Source organism: Cajanus cajan, chromosome 9 (assembly GCF_000230855.2).
Source record: "Cajanus cajan strain Asha chromosome 9, NIPB_CcT2T_4, whole genome shotgun sequence".
Classification (NCBI taxonomy): Eukaryota; Viridiplantae; Streptophyta; class Magnoliopsida; order Fabales; family Fabaceae; genus Cajanus; species Cajanus cajan.
Genome location: NC_138525.1, coordinates 56389057 through 56408971, shown reverse-complemented (window position 1 = coordinate 56408971; position 19915 = coordinate 56389057). Strand labels below are relative to the sequence as shown.

Sequence of the window (19915 nt, the reverse complement as noted above, 5' to 3'; positions counted from 1 at the left end):
ATAATTATTTCTAATAAAAAAATACATGTGATTTATAATATATATATATATATATATATATATATATATATATATATATATATATATATATATAAAAGAAATCTACTCGAGTAATTTTTTATATGAATAATTTTTAATAGAGTTATTTTACTTAATTTACTATTTATATTAGATTTTTTAACCTTTCATGCTATTGTTAAAACTTGTTATTAAATAGATATGTTTTAATTAATTACATGTTTTTGGGCCTATCTTATTTATTTTGAAGCATATAAAATATGTATTTACATACTGCGAAGGTATGCAACTCACACGTACCGGAAGTTGTATTATAAAACCATGCAAACATAAGTTGATTTTTTTTTTCGTTCCTGGAGTATCCACCGTGACTAATCTCCTGAGGCACCTCAAAGAATGAGATAGTTGATCCCAAGATTTAATGTGGCTGCATACACAAAGTAGAATTTGAGCTTCTAACATTGCTTAAGCGTGAATCAATCCCTACCGTTGAATCACACGCTTGAAGTTACATAAGATGATATCTTTGTAGCATAATTTTAAAACAAGTTATGTTGCTTCTATTAAGAAGTTTTTTTTTCTCATAATTTTCATTAATTTTTTGTCGGATATTGACAATGACAGGGACAGAAATGGAGTTTCACTCTACTGCACCCTGTTTTAGAAGTTGGGCACCTTGATTTGCAACTGTTTTTCATGGACTTGCTACAAAGTGAAAGTGACTCTTCATAATTCATATGACATACATACCTAAACCTCTGCACTTTTATGGTATGTTTTTATTTATAAATTTTTATAATTGATGCTTTGTAACTAATTAACGAACGTAATTTATGAGACAAAAACTCAAGTAAAATCCTTTAAGTTTAGTTGGTGTTTTAAAAATATATATTTTAAGAGAATAAAACTATATATTAAGAATTAATTGATTAGAGATGAAAATGATGAAGTAAAAGGTTGTAGCAGGTTTTTGTGATGATAATGCAATGACCAATGAGATAAGATTTGTGTGACAAATGGTATATGTAGGGTTATATATCCAACTGGTGGGCCCCACAACTTTTCGTCGCTATTTCCCCAAATAACATCGCTGCAATCCAACCATATTATGTTTCTCATTCCACTAAGATTCATTCATTCTAATTATAAAATAATAATACACTTTTTTTTTATTATTAACTTGTTTTTCAAATAAAAGCACTCAAACATAAATAACTTAACTTCAAAATCAATTTTTCATAATTAATTTATTATGTGTTTCAAGAATCAAATGGCACGTGGACACTATTATCCGTAACGTAATTAATAATTTATTAGCTGAATTTGTCGTGATTCTTGTGTTAAATGTAAATCTCATTTGAGAAACTAAATACAAAAAATTAAAATTAATTTTACAAATACTTAACTTAACAAACACTTTCAACGTTTTTTTTAATGTGTATTATCTGATGTTAGGACTATTGGTGCATTATTATTACCATAGATGTTTTGATTAAATAACCAAGCTTAATTTTCTTTATCACTTTCTTCAATATTTCTTACTCTATTTTCCCTCCTAACTTTTTTGAAGGCAATTCTTTTGAGTAAAAAATAAACTACTAAATGATTTTTTTTTATAATGTGTCTTTCAAAAAAAATTGTGCAAAACATAGCATTAATTTGATTAAAAAGTGGTCAAATATTATAAATACTATTGAAACCTAATATTCATTTATTTGGAGGATAAATATGAATTAGGCTTGTATGCGAACACGTTGATGGTTGACTTGGTTAGCCTTCTGTTTCATAGTACCCTTCTTAAAAAGTTAAACTACAATTGTTGACAAAAATTGATGTTGACTTTATATAGTTGAAATTTTATGATTTATTATACGTGCATATAATTTTTTTTTTAAGAAAATAAAATTTACACCAATCTGTGTGTGTTAATCGATTATTTTCACAATTAACCCATTATTTTGCATTTTCAATCAATTATGTTTGTTGAAACGTAACTTTAGAAGAATAAAGGAGAACACATAATCAATTATAGGTGACAAATAAGAATAATTAGTTATTACTTGACTTAGGATTTACATGTTATTTCACTTCCTCGAGTGCGAAAATATTTTATTGTAGAATCTATTAACTTTTTTTTTATTTCCCTTCTTAATATCAAAAAATAAAACATAAAACCTATTTTTATTATATTTTACGTTTTTGAAGAAAAAAAAAACTTTATAGTATGTTTGGATGGAGAATTTAAATGGAGTAATTCATTTATTTTAAGAATTTCAAATTCTTTGAGGTGAAATACCTTGTTTGGATAGAGAATTTATAAGGAATTTGAAATTCAAGCATTTGTTAAATTCCTTGAAATAGTAGAATTTCAAATTCTCCCAAAAAAGTAAGAATTTGAAATTCCTCATATTTTCTTTTCTTATTTCATTTATATATTTCATCTTATCTCTTATCTCTTCATGTTTTTAATTATTGAACATTCAAAAATATTTTTAAAATTATTAAATATTATCTAATATTAAATTTTAAAATTATTAAATATTTTAAAAATAGCTAATATTTATTTTTATAAAATTTAATTTAAAAATATTAGCATATAAATATATTTTTAAAATTAATTTTACCATGGTAGAATTAAATTATCATATTCAACCCAACAGTTTAAAATTTGATAAATTTGAATTGACTTATCCAAACAAAATATTTTAAGAATGATAGAAATTAAAATCAAAGTAATTCAAATACCAAGAATTTAAAATTTTTTGAATTTGTAAAATTTCTCGTCCAAACACACCATTAAGATAGTGAAAAAAAATTTCAGTACGCCAATGAAAAAAAAAAAGGATTGGCTTTTTTTTCTTTTTCCATACGTGTATAAATTATAAAGTATCATTTCCCTTTTACTTTAGAGCTGTGAAGTATTTTTTTTTTTTTTTCATTTCTTAAGCGTGAAACTAATTTTTGTTTGAACGTCTAATTAGTCGAAGTTAACTATTTGGTATTCTTTTTATAGCAAAATACAACTTCTTAAGCTACGGATAGAGTTTGCTCACATTATTGCTAAGATATCTAACTTAATTTCGTGATTAATAATTGATTAACTAACTTTAGGTTGGATTAACAATTCGGTGACCTAATTTATTTTGTCAACTAATATAACAAAATAATTTATATATTTATTATTAAACTAAAATGTTATATTATTAGCTAATATTAAAATCGGATTGATAGAGTGGGGAAAAGCATAATCTTTGGTATCTAACAAATTCTAAGCTCAAAATTAAACTTACTCTTTAATACGAAGTAATTGTAAGTTTTAAGGGAATAATCTTTGAATCTAAGAGAGCATCACTGATACAAGTGAATTGAGTTTGAAAAATTTTATACTAGCGTAAGATTAAAATTTTAAGACACATTTTTTATTTTTATTTTTATGTTGAGTGTATTTGATATAAAAAAATAGTTTGATAAAATACTTGAAAATATGTCAAAATATTCTAACATGTAATAGAATATTTTTTCTATGATGAGTAAATTAACATCTTTTATAAAATATATTGGTCAACTTTTAACTCCAATCTATGACGGGTCAATCGTTATAAAATATTTTCTTATTAGACTCAGTTCATGTTTCACTGTTTCATCTTCCTCCTCATTTAAGCAACATGAGTGATTTTAGTAATAAGTGTTTGGTATATTGTTAAGGTAATTTTAAGTGACACCAATGATCATTGAGGTAATTTTTAACAAAACTTTTCGTTCATTCTTGTACTGCTTTTCTTTTCATTATCGATCTCGTAATTGTTCATTTGTTCTCACACTTTTAAGTTCATTCTCTTCTCTTTTTCGTGCATTTTGTGTATTTCATGTTTGATGTTGGTGTTGTTGGTGATGCAAAGAAAAATTAAAATAGTTAAATTGGATTAATTTTGAGATACTTTTAGTTGTAAATAATTACAACCGGATTGTTGTATTGGATTGTCATACTTATACTTGTTATTTATCAAAATAAATTTTGAGAAAATTAAAAAATAAGAAAAACAACAATTTAAAATTGAAAGGAAATCGATAATTCAATATTCTATGAAATATAACCCGATTACATAATTCATTTTTTATCCTTAGTGTTATATTAAATTAAAAAATTATTTAACTAGGCAAGATTGAAATATATATAAGATGAATAGAAGTAAACCTGATTCTCTCAAGAAGATTTCAAATACAAGTATAAGAATGTAAAAACTTGAATGCTACAGGGAGATTCTACTAAAAATTGTTATAACCAAATTTTATGATAAAGATTAATTATAAATAATATCAATAAATATTTCTTACTAATGACATTGACACCATTATATTAAAAAAAAGTTAATATAAAGAAACACCAAATTCAATCAAATTCATAAAAGTTTAACAATATCAATAATACAACTCAACTATAAGTTATAAACTCTAAATCCTAAATTCATCAAAATTTTATTATAATTTTTGGCTCAAGTGAACTTGGGTTGTTCCGTTTAGGTATACCATGACTATTAGTCATGAGTTCTAGGTGTAGGTGATATCTTTATCCTAAAATTTATTTCACAAAAAGAAAATAAAAATTAGCTTTTGTTTGATTAATATATTTTCTGGAATCGACAAACTGGTCCCTTTAGCTGGATGCTAGTTTGAATTGTTCATACAAAACAAGGCAATTGTTGAGAGAGCTTCCTAATGACGATAATATTTGATTCATAGTTTCATAGTTTTAATTTCTATTGATTTATACCAAATAACTTAACTTTAAATATAACATAAAAGCAATAAATAATTTTTGTTTTTTTTGGGTACAATTATGACAATAAAGATAGAATTTACGATATGCAATTTATCTAATACTTTCTTCTGATATTCTTTTGCTCAATAAAAGTATTTAGAATAAGCATAGTAAAATGCGTTTTTCTCCATTATTTTCTTCAATATTGTGCACTTATAATGTGTTAATTATTCTACCAAATATTTATTTTAACATTAAAGGTTTTGTAAGGACGTTCTCCTGATTCAAACGCAAAGACTTCATTGATGCTAACAAAAACTAACCTATATATCTAAAAGATAAATTATAAATGTCAACCCCTATTTTAGGGTAGAGGAAGGACAGACATAAAAGAAAAGGTAAAAAATAATATGATTTTTGATGTGATGAAAAACAGAGAAAGAAATAGAATAAAAAAGAAGAAGAATATAAGTGAATTATATGGAAGTAGAGTGTATATTATTTACAGGACTCCTAAAAAAATATTGACGCTTAATTCAGCACAAAAAAGTAATATTGAAATTACATTACATTATTTATATATAGTCCATGCCAATATATCTTTATGTAAAAAATAATCTGACTTAATTAATATTTTTTATTCATATAAATTTAATTATGTAATATATATGTGTGTGTATATAAATAAAGAAGTATAATTACTTTTTAACGAGTTAACTTTTATAAGTGATATCTGTCTTTGATTAAGTATTATAAGGCCAAATCATTTGAGTTAAGAATTTTTAGTTAGAGAATATATGTACTAACAACATTTTATGGAAATAAAAATTAGAAATATAAAATTAATGGATTGATTTTTTTAAAAAAATCAATGTTATAAAATAAATTACAAATAAAATATATTTAAAATTTAAAATATCCATTCATAATTCACTTGTTAAAATTAAAATTTTAGTTGAAATATTGAGACTCAACCACAACTTATCACGTATAATAAATTTATTATTAACTTTTATAATAATTATTTTATAAATAAAATAAATAATATTCTATATATACTAAAATTGCAAATTTATCAACTTTTATAATGGTTATTAAAACATTTTTTTTATTAGTTGATTATATAAAATAACACATATCTATTTTTTTTATAGACTTAAATTATATACTCAAACTTGAAACTATTAATAAAATTAGAATAATCTTGCACTAATTATTTCATGTGTTGAGAAATAACAATATAATCACATGAAAAAAACAAATAATTATACGAATTACAAGATGTTAATAAACCACCAACGTGAATTCATTAGAATCGTTAGAACGTGAGAAAGAGGGATAATCCTAGTTTAATGTTTTATGTCCATTTTATAAGAAATTGAGTTAGTCAATTAATTAACTAAATGAGATAGCCAATTTATTTATATCTAGTATGGGGCCCTAGGCTACTCACCCTAGGCTACTCACAAATAAATAACTCTACCCATCTTAACATAAAATCCGTCTGTTAAAATTTCCTAAGTATTGTAACTTACACATAACTGTCAAGTTATGTTATCAAAGTGAGAAAATATTAAAATTATTTAAACTATAATAAATGATCATTAATGACATGTCGATTAAATTGTTAAAAGTCACGTAAAAAATTTATAATTAGTTAAAGATGTGGAGAAGAATTAAAGGGTAAAATGAATTAAGAAGGTATTGGTGCAATAGTGCAGTGTGCACACAGCACAAATCCATGGAAAAGGCAAGTGTGAAAAGGCAACGGAAAAAGCGAAGCAGATTGTGAAAAAGGGTCACAAAATAAGCTCCCACCTGTCCACCTCACCCAACATGTGATGCACTTTTTGGCAAAAAGTTCATCCTCTGTACGACAACTAATAATGCTTTTTTAGCATTTAACACAATAAAAAATGCCCCAACCTAGGAGAGAGAAACTCCATTTTTTTATTCATAAATCATAACCAAATTAAAAAAATACTACTTCTAGTACTCTGCTTGCTGGTATAACCAATAGTGAACACAAAATAAAATAAAAAATGGGACACTCTTGTAGATAGCTAGATCTTCCTAATGTATCATCAGGATTCGATTTCTGTTTATGTAACTAAATATATTCACTTTTGTGATCAATTGGTGGTCTTCCACTATTAGTAAAAACATTTTTTCATGAAAAAAACAATAGGAAGTAGAGGTTTTTTTTTTATCATGGGATGGACCAAACAAAAGGGGTGTGGGTGTGGCCTAATAAATAAGCTTTTGCTTTCACTAGGAAAAAGACATGGCCCCACTAGTTGCATTACAAGTTTTTTTACTCTTTTGTTTTGCACTTTTTATCTAACATTGCTCATGTCATTACCTACACACACATCAAACAAACAAACCCCTCCATTGCATTATTCTCTTTCTCACACACACACTCTCTCTCTCTCTCTCACACACACACCTACACCAACACTCTCCATCATATCTAATCTCAAATCTACCTATTCCTATCTATCTGAACAGAGCAGAGGAGAGAGAAACACACTCGCAACACAAAAGGGTCTGTGTTTGTTCTCTTGAAAAGTCCAGCTTCCACCTCTAGGGTTCCTTTGCTTCCAATTTTTGCATAAAAATATTATTTTTATATTATTTTTCTCAAAAAAGCAACACACCCTTTTCCTTACCGATCTTGTCCTCTTTCTCTTTCTTGCCGTATGGTAATTTTCTTGCCTTCTGATCTCTTTCTCCTCCCTGTTCCATATTTCGTACAAACACATGTCTTTATTATTTTTTTTAATATTAAAAAGCTTTTTTTTTCTTCTTCTTAAAGTTCATGTTTTTCTGGGCATGAAGCTTTTTCTGGGAGATTAAGATAAGGAAAAGTTGAGAATTTTGATAACCAGGTAATTGGATTTGGTTAGATTTGTTATTTTTGTTTTTTGGTGTTGTTTCTGCTTCCTTTTGTGTTTTCTTCTGTGGGTGTATGTGATAGTGTGTTGGAGATGTTTCTGACGTTTTGTTTGTGGAGAATTGATCTGCTATTCGTAATTCGTACAAAATTCCAGTTAAATTTTTATCTGGTGTATTTTCTACTACGGTTTTTTTAGTTGGAAATGCATTTTTTTAATAGAAAATGGATAATTCAGTTGAATAATAATTATTTTTTTTATTCTTATTTTCCAAATCCAAACTCATATTTTCCTTTGGAAATTCTTCTCATAGTATTGTTATTAGCTAATATTGGCTTAATTATTTATAATTTAATTTAATTCTATCTTTTATCATTATTCTTTAGAAAGAATTGTGTGCTGCTGTGAAATAAATTTTCCAGTTTGGTTGTCAAGCCATTTGTTTAGTTTTTTAATTTTCTTTTCCTTTGAGCTGCCTCTCTAATCTATATTGCTTGATCTTGGCTGCATGTTTTCATACCGTTTCATCCCAGTTCCATAAATTATTAATCATGGCATCTATGCATTGTTCTGAGTTTCCATTAGAATCCATTCTCAGTTTTCTTTTCTCTTCATATGACTAAGTAGGTATAGTGTAAATTCTTACCAAATTGTTTACTTATTACCACTTTGCAGCAGCTGAATTTACAGAACTAAATTATAGCTTCCTTCATCACGTTGTCCAACAGCTTGTAAGTTGTATGACAGAGCTCAGTTCAGTTTCAACATGTTACTATAAGAAGGAAAACTTGTTGTAGCTTTGGGTAGATTTAAGTGATAACTGAGAATTGTTCATTTAGATTCAGGAGCAAGGGAAGAGGCAGTTTACAAATGGGTTACTTGTGTGATTTTTGTGGAGACCAGAGGTCTTTGGTGTACTGCCGCTCTGATGCTGCGTGTTTATGTTTGTCGTGTGATCGAAATGTTCATTCTGCTAATGCCCTTTCTCGGCGTCATTCGAGAACCCTCTTATGCGAGAGATGTAATTCACAACCTGCATTTGTGAGGTGTGTTGAAGAGAAAATTTCACTTTGTCAGAATTGTGATTGGTTGGGTCATGGTACCTCACCGTCTTCGGCACACAAGAGGCAAACAATCAATTGCTACAACGGCTGCCCTTCGGCTGCAGAATTTTCTTCAATATGGTCCTTTTTCTTAGATATCCCTTCCATGGGTGAAGCATGTGAGCAGGAACTAGGTTTGATGAGCATTAATGAGAACAGTAATAAGAGTGCTTGGGTTCCTCCAGAAGGCCAGAATGTGTCTGGTTCAGCTCAAGTGGCTGATCTTCCCAGCAAGGATAAGTCTTGTGCTGGCACATCTTCAATGCCTGAGTTGAGCTCAGAACCCCGTATTCTGGATCAGCCGCCTGGACCAGCAAATGAATGTGTGCCCAAGGTATAACCTCATGTTTTCATTTTTGTCATAATTTTATAACTGTTCTGAGTTCGATGGACATTCTAGCAACTGCAGAGTGAACAAACTTGCAAGGTTGCAAGGACTGTAGTCTTTGTGTAAATTCGTTTGATGGTTTGTTTTTACCCTTATAGAAGCCACAGAGTAATAGCAAAAACTATTGGGAAATGCCAGGTGTGATGGACATTCTAACAACAGAACATTGAATGGAATTACATGCTTGCAAGGAACGAGTTCTTTTTGTCAATTATTAGATGGTTTTGATATGGATATTTTATTTGTAGAAGCCATCACAATCATAGCAAAACTATCTCGCAACTATTCTGAAGTTGTTTCTCATCAACTGCTTTTTTTGGTTAAATCATTTGTAAATAGTGATAGATTTATAATTCATTTTCTAAATGATTATTACAGCATCTTCAAAACTGGTTTGCTTTAATTCTGCCTGTATGCTGTTCTTGGTCAAAATTGTATTGTGGTTTCACAGAACTTCCAACTTTCATGATTTATAGGTATCTTGAAATAACTCAAAGCAGGAACAACTGATCTTGCTTGATACTTTCTATCCTTTAGATACCTTCAATGCATGTTACAGTAGTCAATTTAAGTTGTCAAATCTTTACTTGACCCAGGGGTTTGCAAGTTCAAGGTTGATGATAAATGAAAACATATTAAAATGTCCAGTCTTTATTATACATCAATTTAGTGAGGATACTGTTTTAATTGTAATTAGAGTCTTATTCAGTTCCACATTTCAAGGTACCAATATGTTCTCTCTTTCATGGGTGTTGACTGTTCAAATTTTGGTCCATGGGTTTTGATAATAAGTGAAAGGAAATGACAAGTGGTTTGTTAATGAATATTGTCTTTGAAGCTTGTTTACATGGATCATTGTACCTTATCTACAAGGGTTGGGTATTTGTATATTTTCTCTCTTCACTAATCTTAACTCTTAATCAGTTGATTTTGGCCTATGCAACTTTATGACAGTATATGGCATGGCATAACAATATGCTTGCAAAAAATACAGTAGCCTGTAGCTTACATATATTGATCGTTAGATGTTTTGATCGTTGGATGTTCTTTTTATCTTTTTACTGAACTAAGTTACACAATTTTAGCTTTCTATATTATCTTTTCGTCTAATTACTTAGTTAATCTCTCATGATGAATCTGCAGTTGTACTGTCCTGGTAAGAAAGTTTCTGGAATATGTGAAGATGATGATCTATATGATGATTTTGCCATGGATGAAGTGGATCTAGAACTTGAGCACTATGAGGAACTTTTTGGTATGGCTCTCACTCACTCTGAAGAGCTTTTTGAAAACGGTGGAATTGATAGCTTATTTGAGACAAAGGACATGTCTGCTAGTGCTGGTGATTCCCATTGTCAGGGTGCTGTTGCTGCTGAGGTACTCAAATCTCACCATCCTTTTCTGTAATAAGCTTATTTATTTATTTATTATTATTATTGGAGCACCATCTGTTATATTTCATATAACTGAGCCGTGTTTTTGTTGTTGAGCCATGCATCTGACTGTTAATGTTATTAAAATTTACACTTTACAATGATTTTTAGCCTGTTGGTTTGTGTACATCGTTTCTTGTTGTCTCCCTGATGATCTGGTGATAATGAATATCTTAACTTGTATGATAGAAAGATTTATATACAGGGTCTACACCTGAATCCCAATAGGATTTAAAATGCTATATAAAATAACTTCCTGACTGAGTAAGTCCATGCTTCATTATCTTAATGATTTGGAGTGGAAGGAAAATCATTTGAAGGTGGGGTCAGCTGGGTGGCTTCATTATAACAACAATAAAACCCTTGTCATCCAGTTATCCCACTAGGTGAAGTTGGCAACATGGATCACATGATGTTGTTAGACTTGGTTAAAGATCAAATCTTCGGAGATATTATTTATCATGAGATCCCTCTTAGCAAATTCTTCCAATTCCTTAAACCATGCAATCTACTCTCCCGGTGCTTACAGTGACCTTCAACTAAAAATTGTTATCATTGTATTTTTCAAACTGATGATGCTAACAACCAAAGTGCTGATGTTTAGTCCTGATAGCTGGGACTCGCTATTTTGCAAAATTGGTGGCACCATAAATAATGAAAAATATAGATGTGTTTCTGTTTTTTTTTTTTTTTTTTTTGGAGGGGGGGGGGGGGTGGGGGAAGAATATATCAGTGTATTTCAATTTCTTAAATCTCTTTTATTTAGAGGTTTACTTATACTTTGTTCACTCACTTATGGTGCATACATTTAAGTCAGTAATGGGATCTTCACTTATCAGTTTTTACATGAATGTAATGTGGTGGCCACATTAGACAACAGACAGAACATTTAGTTCCTTTTGTGGGGTCTGAGTTAAATGGTTTTACAACTCTTGGCTTACATATTTAATATCACATGAACTTTTGTTTCCAGGGGTCATCTGCTGGATTGGTCAATGCTATGCAACCAGCCTGCAGCAATGCAGCATCCGCAGATTCAATGTTGAGTACAAAAACTGAACCAATTGTTTGTTTTACGGCAAGGCAATCTCAATCAAACATTTCATTTTCTGGTGTTACCAAAGATAGTGCTGGTGACTATCAAGAAGACTGTGGTGCTTCTTCAATGCTTCTCATGGGAGAGCCTCCCTGGTGTCCTCCTTGCCCCGAGAGTTCTCTGCAATCTGCTAACCGCAGCAATGCTGTCATGCGCTATAAGGAAAAGAAAAAGACCCGGAAGTAAGTTAATTGTAATGAATCTATTTATATAGCCCATGTTGTTGGTCGCATATTACTGTTTGTTCTTGATTGACATAAAAGTTGTGGCAGCAACCATCCAGTGTCTTTGTTCTGGTCTGTACATGGGACTTATAATTTCACAAAAATGGGAAGAATATGTGGTTTTAGTCCCTGTACTTTCAGTCAAACGTGATCAAAGTCTTTTTACTTAATCTGGTCCTCAAACTTTAAATATTTGGATTTAGTCCCTCCTCAAGTCAAAATTGTCGCTAACACCAATAGAGGGGACAGACTAAATCCACGTGTTTTTTAAAATTTGAGGATCAAATTCATTGATATTGAATTACATGGACCTTGACAATATTTGACTGAAAATATAAGGACAAAACACATTTCCCAAAAATAATAGCAACCAATTATCCAGTTAGATGAGGTCTCTATACAGGGACAGGTGGAAGGAGGGAGGGGAATTCCTCAATTGTTTTTTGATTTTTTTGAAAAATACATGTGTAGATTGTAGCTTTATAAATATATTATAAAAAATCTCCGGTCTTGTGTCCCACTAATACAATTTTGCATGTTAAAGTTTGTCCACTTTTGCCCTCCTAGATGTGTTCTAGACCTGTCCCTGTCTCTATCGATCATTTTTCAGGTGACCAAACTACCTTATCCAAGTTTTTGTCATCTTGTCCTCAATAAGTGTTCCTAAATCTTTTATTATATTTCCACTCATTCAACTGAACATCTTCAACACTGGTACACATTTTTTTTTATTATTATTATATTACCATAGAACATTGATTTTATCATCTCATTGACCAACTTGATAAGCCAAGTTATACCTTTCTTCTCTACTCACAGTTTCCAGTTCTCTGAAATGATAAGGTAGTAGACTAGTAATGATGAACAAAATAGGTATAAGAGATTTCAACAATAAATTAACCCACTAGTTAAATGGTCGTTGTTTCCATGCTCAAACTTTAGTTGGTTGTTGTATGTATGTGGCACTCATGCTGTGATGTTAGATAATTAGATTAGATCTAATGAATACATAATCTTCTTCTATCTTTATGAATGCGTTCTGCATAATGTGATCTACCAATTAAGGATATCCTGTGACAAGTTTCTTCTGTTTGGGTTGCCATCTTTGTTGCTGAGCAATATAACTATTTGCTAATTATTGAATTTGGTTTAATTATAAATTTTAAAGTTTATTTGCTCTTTAGGTGATTTAACATCGGTTGTTATCTTATTAGGTTCGAGAAGAAAGTAAGGTATGCCTCTCGCAAGGCTAGGGCCGACGTCCGAAAGCGTGTGAAGGGCCGGTTTGTTAAAGCCGGTGAAGTCTATGACTATGACCCTTTGAGCCAAACCAGAAGCTGCTGAGTGTACAACTTTTAACCATGTCCTATAAAAGGAAAGAAACACTCGTATAGTTGCAAAAGAAAAAGTAACTCTTACCTGAAAAAATGGATGAAATTTGATGCATTGTTTCTCAATGCAATGACAAGCTGTCTGATTTTATCACAGGGCCATAAGGGGAAGAAGGTTGTAATCAGGCCCTATCCAAATGAATTGACAGTGTAAGCTCAGGAGCACATTGTGTGTCCTTCACTGCAATGGACACATCCCAGGTGACATGAAAGAATCACAAATTGCCCCCCTTCAGGCAATGTTTCATGAGATTTGCTTAACATCATGCCAAATCCTGCTTCTTAATTCTAATCTAATGCAACATTCTTTTTTAAGTCCTTTGATCTTGCTCATAGTTACTTTGTCATATTTTATGTCAACTCCTCACTGATCCTAAGTCACATGTACAAGTGCCTATGATAAGTGGCTCAATTTGATAATCCTAGACAATCTACACTGTTGTAGGCTGTAATATTTTGTCCCTCACTCTTTGCCATGTATAGTGCATAATTGCCCAACAGTTCCTTAGGTATGACAAATTGTAAATTGAATTCCAAGGTTATTTATGTATAGAATAGTAGGATGCTATTATGTTGATGGTCCCAAACATTCTGTATTGGACATGTATCATGTATCCATAAAAGTTTTGTTTGTATTTTATTGAGTGCCATGGATTCACTTCAATTACATGGCGTTTTTACTTCAACTGTAAGCCACTTCCAAAAAATAAAGAAACCCTGTTATAGAAGAATCTTATTCGATTATGCATGAGAAATCGATTAGTAAAAGATGTACAAGTGTACATTTCTCGAGTTTTTTTTTTTTCCTTCAATTTTATGATCTGTATTATTTCTCTAACGTATTTTGAGATAAATGCTTTACCACTTATTTATTTATTTTTTACTCTTTTCTGTCCTTATTATAAGGTATAGTTTATAAGAATTTTTTTATTCTTTTTATAAGGCATCTTATAGTTTATAGAAAGGATTAAATTAATTTTTTTGTTTGTCATTATTAAAAATTGGGAGAATGTGTTTTTTTTTTGTCTCCAATAGACATTTATTATTTGTGTTGGTATTTGGTGTATAAATTTTGATATGAAGTATTATATCTTTTATGAAAATTTAATGATAAGTAAAAAATAAAATTAATAAATCATGATTTTGTTTTATAAATTTAATAGAATCAATTAATATAATTACTTATATTAATTCATATGATTTGGTTAAAAATGTTTTATAATAAGAATTGGATGAACTATGAACTATTTTTTTTATGTCGAAATGGTCTTACACAAGAATCATAAATTGAATTATTTTTTGAGGTACATGAACCATATATGAATTAATTTTGGTAGCTGTTTTTGTTCCTTAACAATTTATATTACATTTATGCAATTTATAAGGGACCGGATAATTTGAGAAAATATATTTTTATTGTTATTATATATATATATATATATATATATATATATAATTATAAAAATGTTACTTTATTTTTTTAATTGTTTGAAAACAAGATTTTTGAATATTATTTTTCGTACAAATCTTTACAAATAGGGAAGGAAATGAAAATACGATTATTTATAATTATTTGTGAAAATAAATAAAGTAGAAAATATTTTCTTCAATCAAATAGATCTAATTTCATCATTTTCGTAGTGTTTGGTTCAAAGTTAACCACATTATTGTGTTATTTTATGGCTCTACTTTCGTTGGCATTATTAGCAAGATTCTGGACTTACTACAACTTTATTAAAGTTGTATACATATAGTTAATTTTGATATAATTTTAAAACATGTAAAATTATAAGAAAAAACATGCATATTTTTTTATAAGATTTTTTTTTTAATCAATTCTTCATAAGAATTTGGATGAGCAGTTAAATTAAATAAAATAGAAAGAAGAAAATTTCTAAGTGTGTTAAATATAATTTTAAAAGAAAAGTAAGAAAAAACAGATTATAATTTATTTAAATATGAAAATGATATTATATAATAAAATTACGGATATTTTTTTTAATACTAAAATATGTTTTAACTTTTAATGATAAGAATTTTATTTACTGTTGGAACAGTTCATTTTATTTTTTTTAAACTGTCCATTCATTTCATTGGTTATTGTCACATCAAATTCTGTCTCAGGTAATTTTTATATGCTGCATTACACCAACCTAAAGAGTATATTTGGACAAACCAAAGGAAAAGCTTTTCTATTTATGAACTAATAACGTTTTACTAAGGAATGTCCTAAATTAAAAATAAGAAGTATATTTAAAGTAACAAAGTGAAGGAGGTAACACTTATACTTTAATATGCTAAAAAATAAAAAATAGTTTTATGAGTAAAATTATTAATATATAACGAGGAATTTAATTAAACACTATAATACTATTAAGGAACCAGTTAAAAATATTTAAAATAATAATAAACTACAAGTTAAAAATATTAAAAAAATTAGTCACTCATCCAGGAAAAAAGGCTAAATCTTAATCGATTAAAATATTTTTTTAGTTTTTAAAATTTTACTTATTTTATCTTTAAGTTTTTATAAATTAAAATAGACATTTTTAATTTATATATTTATTTTTAGGAATCAAATTTTAGTCTTAAAATATATATTTTTAGTTTTTATACTTACAATTTTTTTAGTCTGCTAATTTTTTTTGTAACACTCTATCATTTATATTAATATGATAAAAGTCTTCAACTTCGTAAAAAAAAAAATACTTCAATAATAATCATTAGACGTGATACACGAAATATTGAAATACTAATTTAGGAGATAACAAAATATAAATTCATCATTAAAATACAAAGTTGAACAAATCAATACAAAGAGACAATTATATGACTAAAAAAATCTATAATAAATTATAAGAACTAAAAAAATTAAAAGATAAATATAAAAATAAAAAAATATTTTAAATTATAAGAATTAAAATATAAAATAAGTGAAACTAAAAAAAATAAAATAATAGCATAGAAAAATAAGAAACAATGAATTTTTTTAATATATTTTAGAAATATACATTTTTCATATTGATGTATCATAGAGTGCATAACCGAATAAAAAAATTGGGTGCTATAAGCATAAATTCAGGCAGTAAATAAGGATAAAGTATAAAAATCCAAAATTGAAAACATGTCATGAAACACTATCACTTCTTTTAGTTTTAAAATTAAAAATGGTTAACTTTATCCTTGACTCCGGAAAGATCAACATAAATTATGAGTCTACAAATTGGTTCTCGTAACTTGTTTGTCCCTTTCTCATTTTTGTAATCGTTTCTTAACTATTTTTCCATTATATTATGAGTTTTTTCTGATAAAAAATTTAAAAAAGAATGTTAACCGTGGTTAAGGAATGCAGGGAAATAGAGTGTAACCATGGTTAAGGCACTGGTTACTGTGTTGCCAATAATGAATCCCTGAGATGGTGGGGTTCTTCTTCTATCTATAAAGCAAAGAGAGAAGATTTTACGGATTTTCCATCATTCCAGAACCGTAATCTCCAAACCCCACTTCGTAAGTCTCATCAAAATGCATTCTTTTCTTCTGGGTTTTCAGTTTTCTGCTCTAGGCCATCTAGGTTTTCTGTGTTGTGTTGGAAATTGCTAGATCGTGTGCTGGAGTGGTGTTCTATGGACTTGTAAAGTTCTGTTTTTTTTTTTTTCTTTCTTTTTTCCTCTTTCTTTTTTGATTAAAAGGTTATTTTGATGTGTAATTCTAATCTAAAGTTTTCTCCCTGAGGGTTTGGTATGTGTTGGATCTCGTTGTTGATGAAGAAGCCAATCAAATGCTTGTTGTTTAATTTCGTTTCCTCAATTTGCAATCTGGAAATGTTTGCAGCAAATTACTTGCTACTTTCTATTTTGACTTGTTTGTTTGTATATTGGTTTGATTTTTCTTCTAATTCAGGATTAAGGGTTTGCTGGATTTAACCCATTTTTTCTTAGTAGCCGGTCTTTTCCCAGAGAAAACATATATAAATATCATCAAATTCTGTGTTTCTTGCAATTTGTTATGTCATATACTTTCATATGAATTTCTTTTAGGTAAGAATAACTTGTGATAATCAAATATTATAATAGCTTTATAGTCAGGAATCAGGATTTAAGCGTATGTTCTTTCTATCTATTATTGATTGAAATGATAATTTACCATGGTATTGAGGAATCATTTTCGTAATTTTGTTTGAGTATTTAATGTTCTAATCTTTCCTTTAATGTGTTTACAGGTCAGATATTAAGAAGAGACCAACAGAATTTCCATACTTGAAAACTTGACATAGCAATCTTGTTTTTTGGTTCCCCATTTCCATGTTTGTGGATTCTTCCTGATTCAAAGGCAATTTGTTGTTCTATTAGCTCAGTTTTGAGGTTCCACAGTTGCAACTTGCAGCACAATTGTAACTTGGTATCCCTAAAGGGCTCTTAGCATTGATCAAAATGGGCCTCTCAAGTCTCCCAGCACCATCTGAAGGAGTATTATGTGTCCTTCTGGTGAACACTGTATTGTCAATTTCCATATTTAAAGGCATTGTTAGGACAATCCTACACATTGTTGGCATCCACCTTTCATCATCCTCCACTTCACCAGATCCCTCACAAACCCCACCTGAGTCATTTGAATTCCATCTCAGTCCGTCTGAGAGTTACATTGAAGAGTTCAGAAGCCGGACACCAACACTACGGTTTGACAGCGTGTGTTGCTGTAAACACCCTGAACATGACTGCTCTGTGTGTCTCACCCGGTTCAAACCCGAATCGGAGATAAACCGCCTTTCCTGCGGCCATCTCTTCCACAAAGTGTGCTTGGAGCAGTGGCTGAACTACTGGAACGTTACATGCCCACTTTGCAGGACTCCCTTGATGCCTGAAGATGATGCATCTTGCTTTCAGTAAACAGAATAAGAGTTGGTTTGGATATAAGCTTAGAATAACTTTTGAGAATTTTTCAACTGAAAATAACGAGTTTATTTAAGTAGAGGAATTCTCTAGAATTCTTCTAAACTTGTATCCAAACAGATTCTAAATGAGTCTGGCAGGAAGAGAGTTTTCATGTACAGTGTAGTGTACATATTCACGAGGTTTTGATGTTCATGCATCTGAGTTCTGCCACCTTTTCAAGTTTTAAACTTTTTGACTTTTATGGTCTAGAGTTTGTGGAGGGTTTTGTTTTCCCTTTTCTGTCTGTGCTCTTTGGCACAAATGAGGGGGTATACTTTTTGCTTGCATATTATGTTTACTCATAATGCCCACCTTTGGTTGGACTTCAGAGCCTTAATTCTATGTTGGGCATTTTGATCCTAATTTGGAAGCATGGATTGTAGAATCCATTTGTTTTGCCTTTCAAACTCTTATCACCATGTATATATAGTGTAGTGTGTAAATAGCTGTGGTTGGCAATAAGATTAAGATTCAATTATAACTAAACAATACAAACCACCAATGCCTTTAATTTTGCCATATACCGAGCATAGCTTGTTTAATTGTGTTTTGGGTTTGAGTTCTATATATTGACAGTGTAAAGAGGTCAAGGGGTTTTTTCATTGTCACTTTATAATTAATTGTGGATAATAACTTTAAAGATAATTATCATGAAAGTCAGCTAGCTTATCATGCAACTTGTCTTACAAGTTGCGATTAAATAATGTGTTATTTATTTATTTATTTTTACATACTATTAGTATGTAATGTATAGTATTTGCTCTATCTTTTTTACATTATTAAAATCGAGAAGATATATATCAGGATTCAGGGTCATGATCACAATATGTTGGGGATTAGTTTGGTGATAATTTATAACTTATGATTTAAGTTGAATGATTGAAAGTTTTTAAATTGATTGATTGAATTGATATTTAGGAAGATGATCTGATAATAATAACTTATTTGATAAATGTAAAATAACATTAGATGATATATTTAATTAGTTAAGGTAAAATAAATTAATGAGCATTGAAATAGAAGAAAAAAAAATTAATAGTTTATGAGTTAGTTTATTTTCATAAGTCATTAGTTTAAATTAGTTTGAAAGTTAATCTACTTAGCTTTTAAGTTTTTTTTAATGTCTTTTCAAATACATTGTTAACTCTAAACAACTATCTTAAAATCACACCATCAAAGAAAATTTTTAATTGGTTAACATGAGTTTATAATTTCATTTTATTTTTGTCTTCAATTTTTTTTAGATGATTGTATTCTTAAATATTTAAATATTAAAAGTTAATTGCTTAAATAAGTTAATTATTTTAAACTAGTCAAATTTTTAAAATTTAAACACTTTTATTACTTAATTTAATTTTTTATCTTAAAATAAAATATAGAGGTATATAGTATTTTGACTCCATTAATATTTATTAAACAGTTATATTTATATTTTTTAAATAAGCTTTATGAAAATTTTGAATATAACACGGTACGGTATTGGATCTATGTAACTAACCCTACTCCTATGTTTCCACTATTATATCATTTGACTCTCTACCATACCATCTAAATAAGGCCAATTACTCTTGCAAATTACTTTCAAATACATAACAATCTTGCTAGTTCATTTCAACTCATAAAAGTGGATTATAACGTTTTTAATTTATGCTTCTAACTTTATCTTAACTTATTA

At 29.0% G+C, this 19915-nt stretch overlaps 2 protein-coding genes across 12 annotated transcripts; both read left to right on the top strand.

The window, feature by feature from the left end:
* Positions 1-7142: 7142 nt before the first annotated feature.
* Positions 7143-13995, top strand: LOC109816282 (zinc finger protein CONSTANS-LIKE 9). Of its 10 annotated transcripts, none has more exons than XM_083063281.1 (7): positions 7143-7482; positions 7619-7668; positions 8350-8405; positions 8514-9111; positions 10309-10542; positions 11572-11876; positions 13133-13995. In XM_083063281.1, the coding sequence occupies exons 4-7, from the start codon at positions 8545-8547 to the stop codon at positions 13260-13262; spliced, it is 1236 nt and encodes a 411-aa protein (XP_082919407.1). In that variant the 5' UTR covers positions 7143-7482; positions 7619-7668; positions 8350-8405; positions 8514-8544; the 3' UTR covers positions 13263-13995. The 10 variants fall into 10 exon arrangements, with proteins under 10 accessions (XP_082919407.1, XP_020236813.1, XP_020236809.1 ...); XM_020381224.3 differs by having other exon boundaries at positions 7596-7668; positions 8353-8405; XM_020381220.3 differs by having other exon boundaries at positions 7596-7668.
* Positions 13996-16658: 2663 nt separating this feature from the next.
* Positions 16659-18603, top strand: XERICO (RING/U-box superfamily protein). Of its 2 annotated transcripts, none has more exons than XM_020381192.3 (2): positions 16659-16816; positions 17529-18603. In XM_020381192.3, exon 2 carries the CDS (start codon positions 17740-17742, stop codon positions 18193-18195), a length of 456 nt encoding a protein of 151 aa, XP_020236781.1. In that variant the 5' UTR covers positions 16659-16816; positions 17529-17739; the 3' UTR covers positions 18196-18603. The 2 variants fall into 2 exon arrangements, with proteins under 2 accessions (XP_020236781.1, XP_020236782.1); XM_020381193.3 differs by lacking the exon at positions 16659-16816 and adding an exon at positions 16922-16940.
* The last annotated feature ends 1312 nt before the right edge of the window (positions 18604-19915 follow it).

What these genes read in the sequence shown, in the direction of transcription:
- LOC109816282 (XM_020381226.3), top strand. Translation starts at nt 8,545, where the DNA reads ATGGGTTACTTGTGTGATTTTTGTGGAGACCAGAGGTCTTTGGTGTAC. An exon ending in CAAATGAATGTGTGCCCAAG is followed by an intron (nt 9,112 to 10,308) that starts GTATAACCTCAT and finishes ATGAATCTGCAG; the next exon opens with TTGTACTGTCCTGGTAAGAA. An exon ending in AGGGTGCTGTTGCTGCTGAG is followed by an intron (nt 10,543 to 11,571) that starts GTACTCAAATCT and finishes TTTTGTTTCCAG; the next exon opens with GGGTCATCTGCTGGATTGGT.
- XERICO (XM_020381192.3), top strand. Translation starts at nt 17,740, where the DNA reads ATGGGCCTCTCAAGTCTCCCAGCACCATCTGAAGGAGTATTATGTGTC.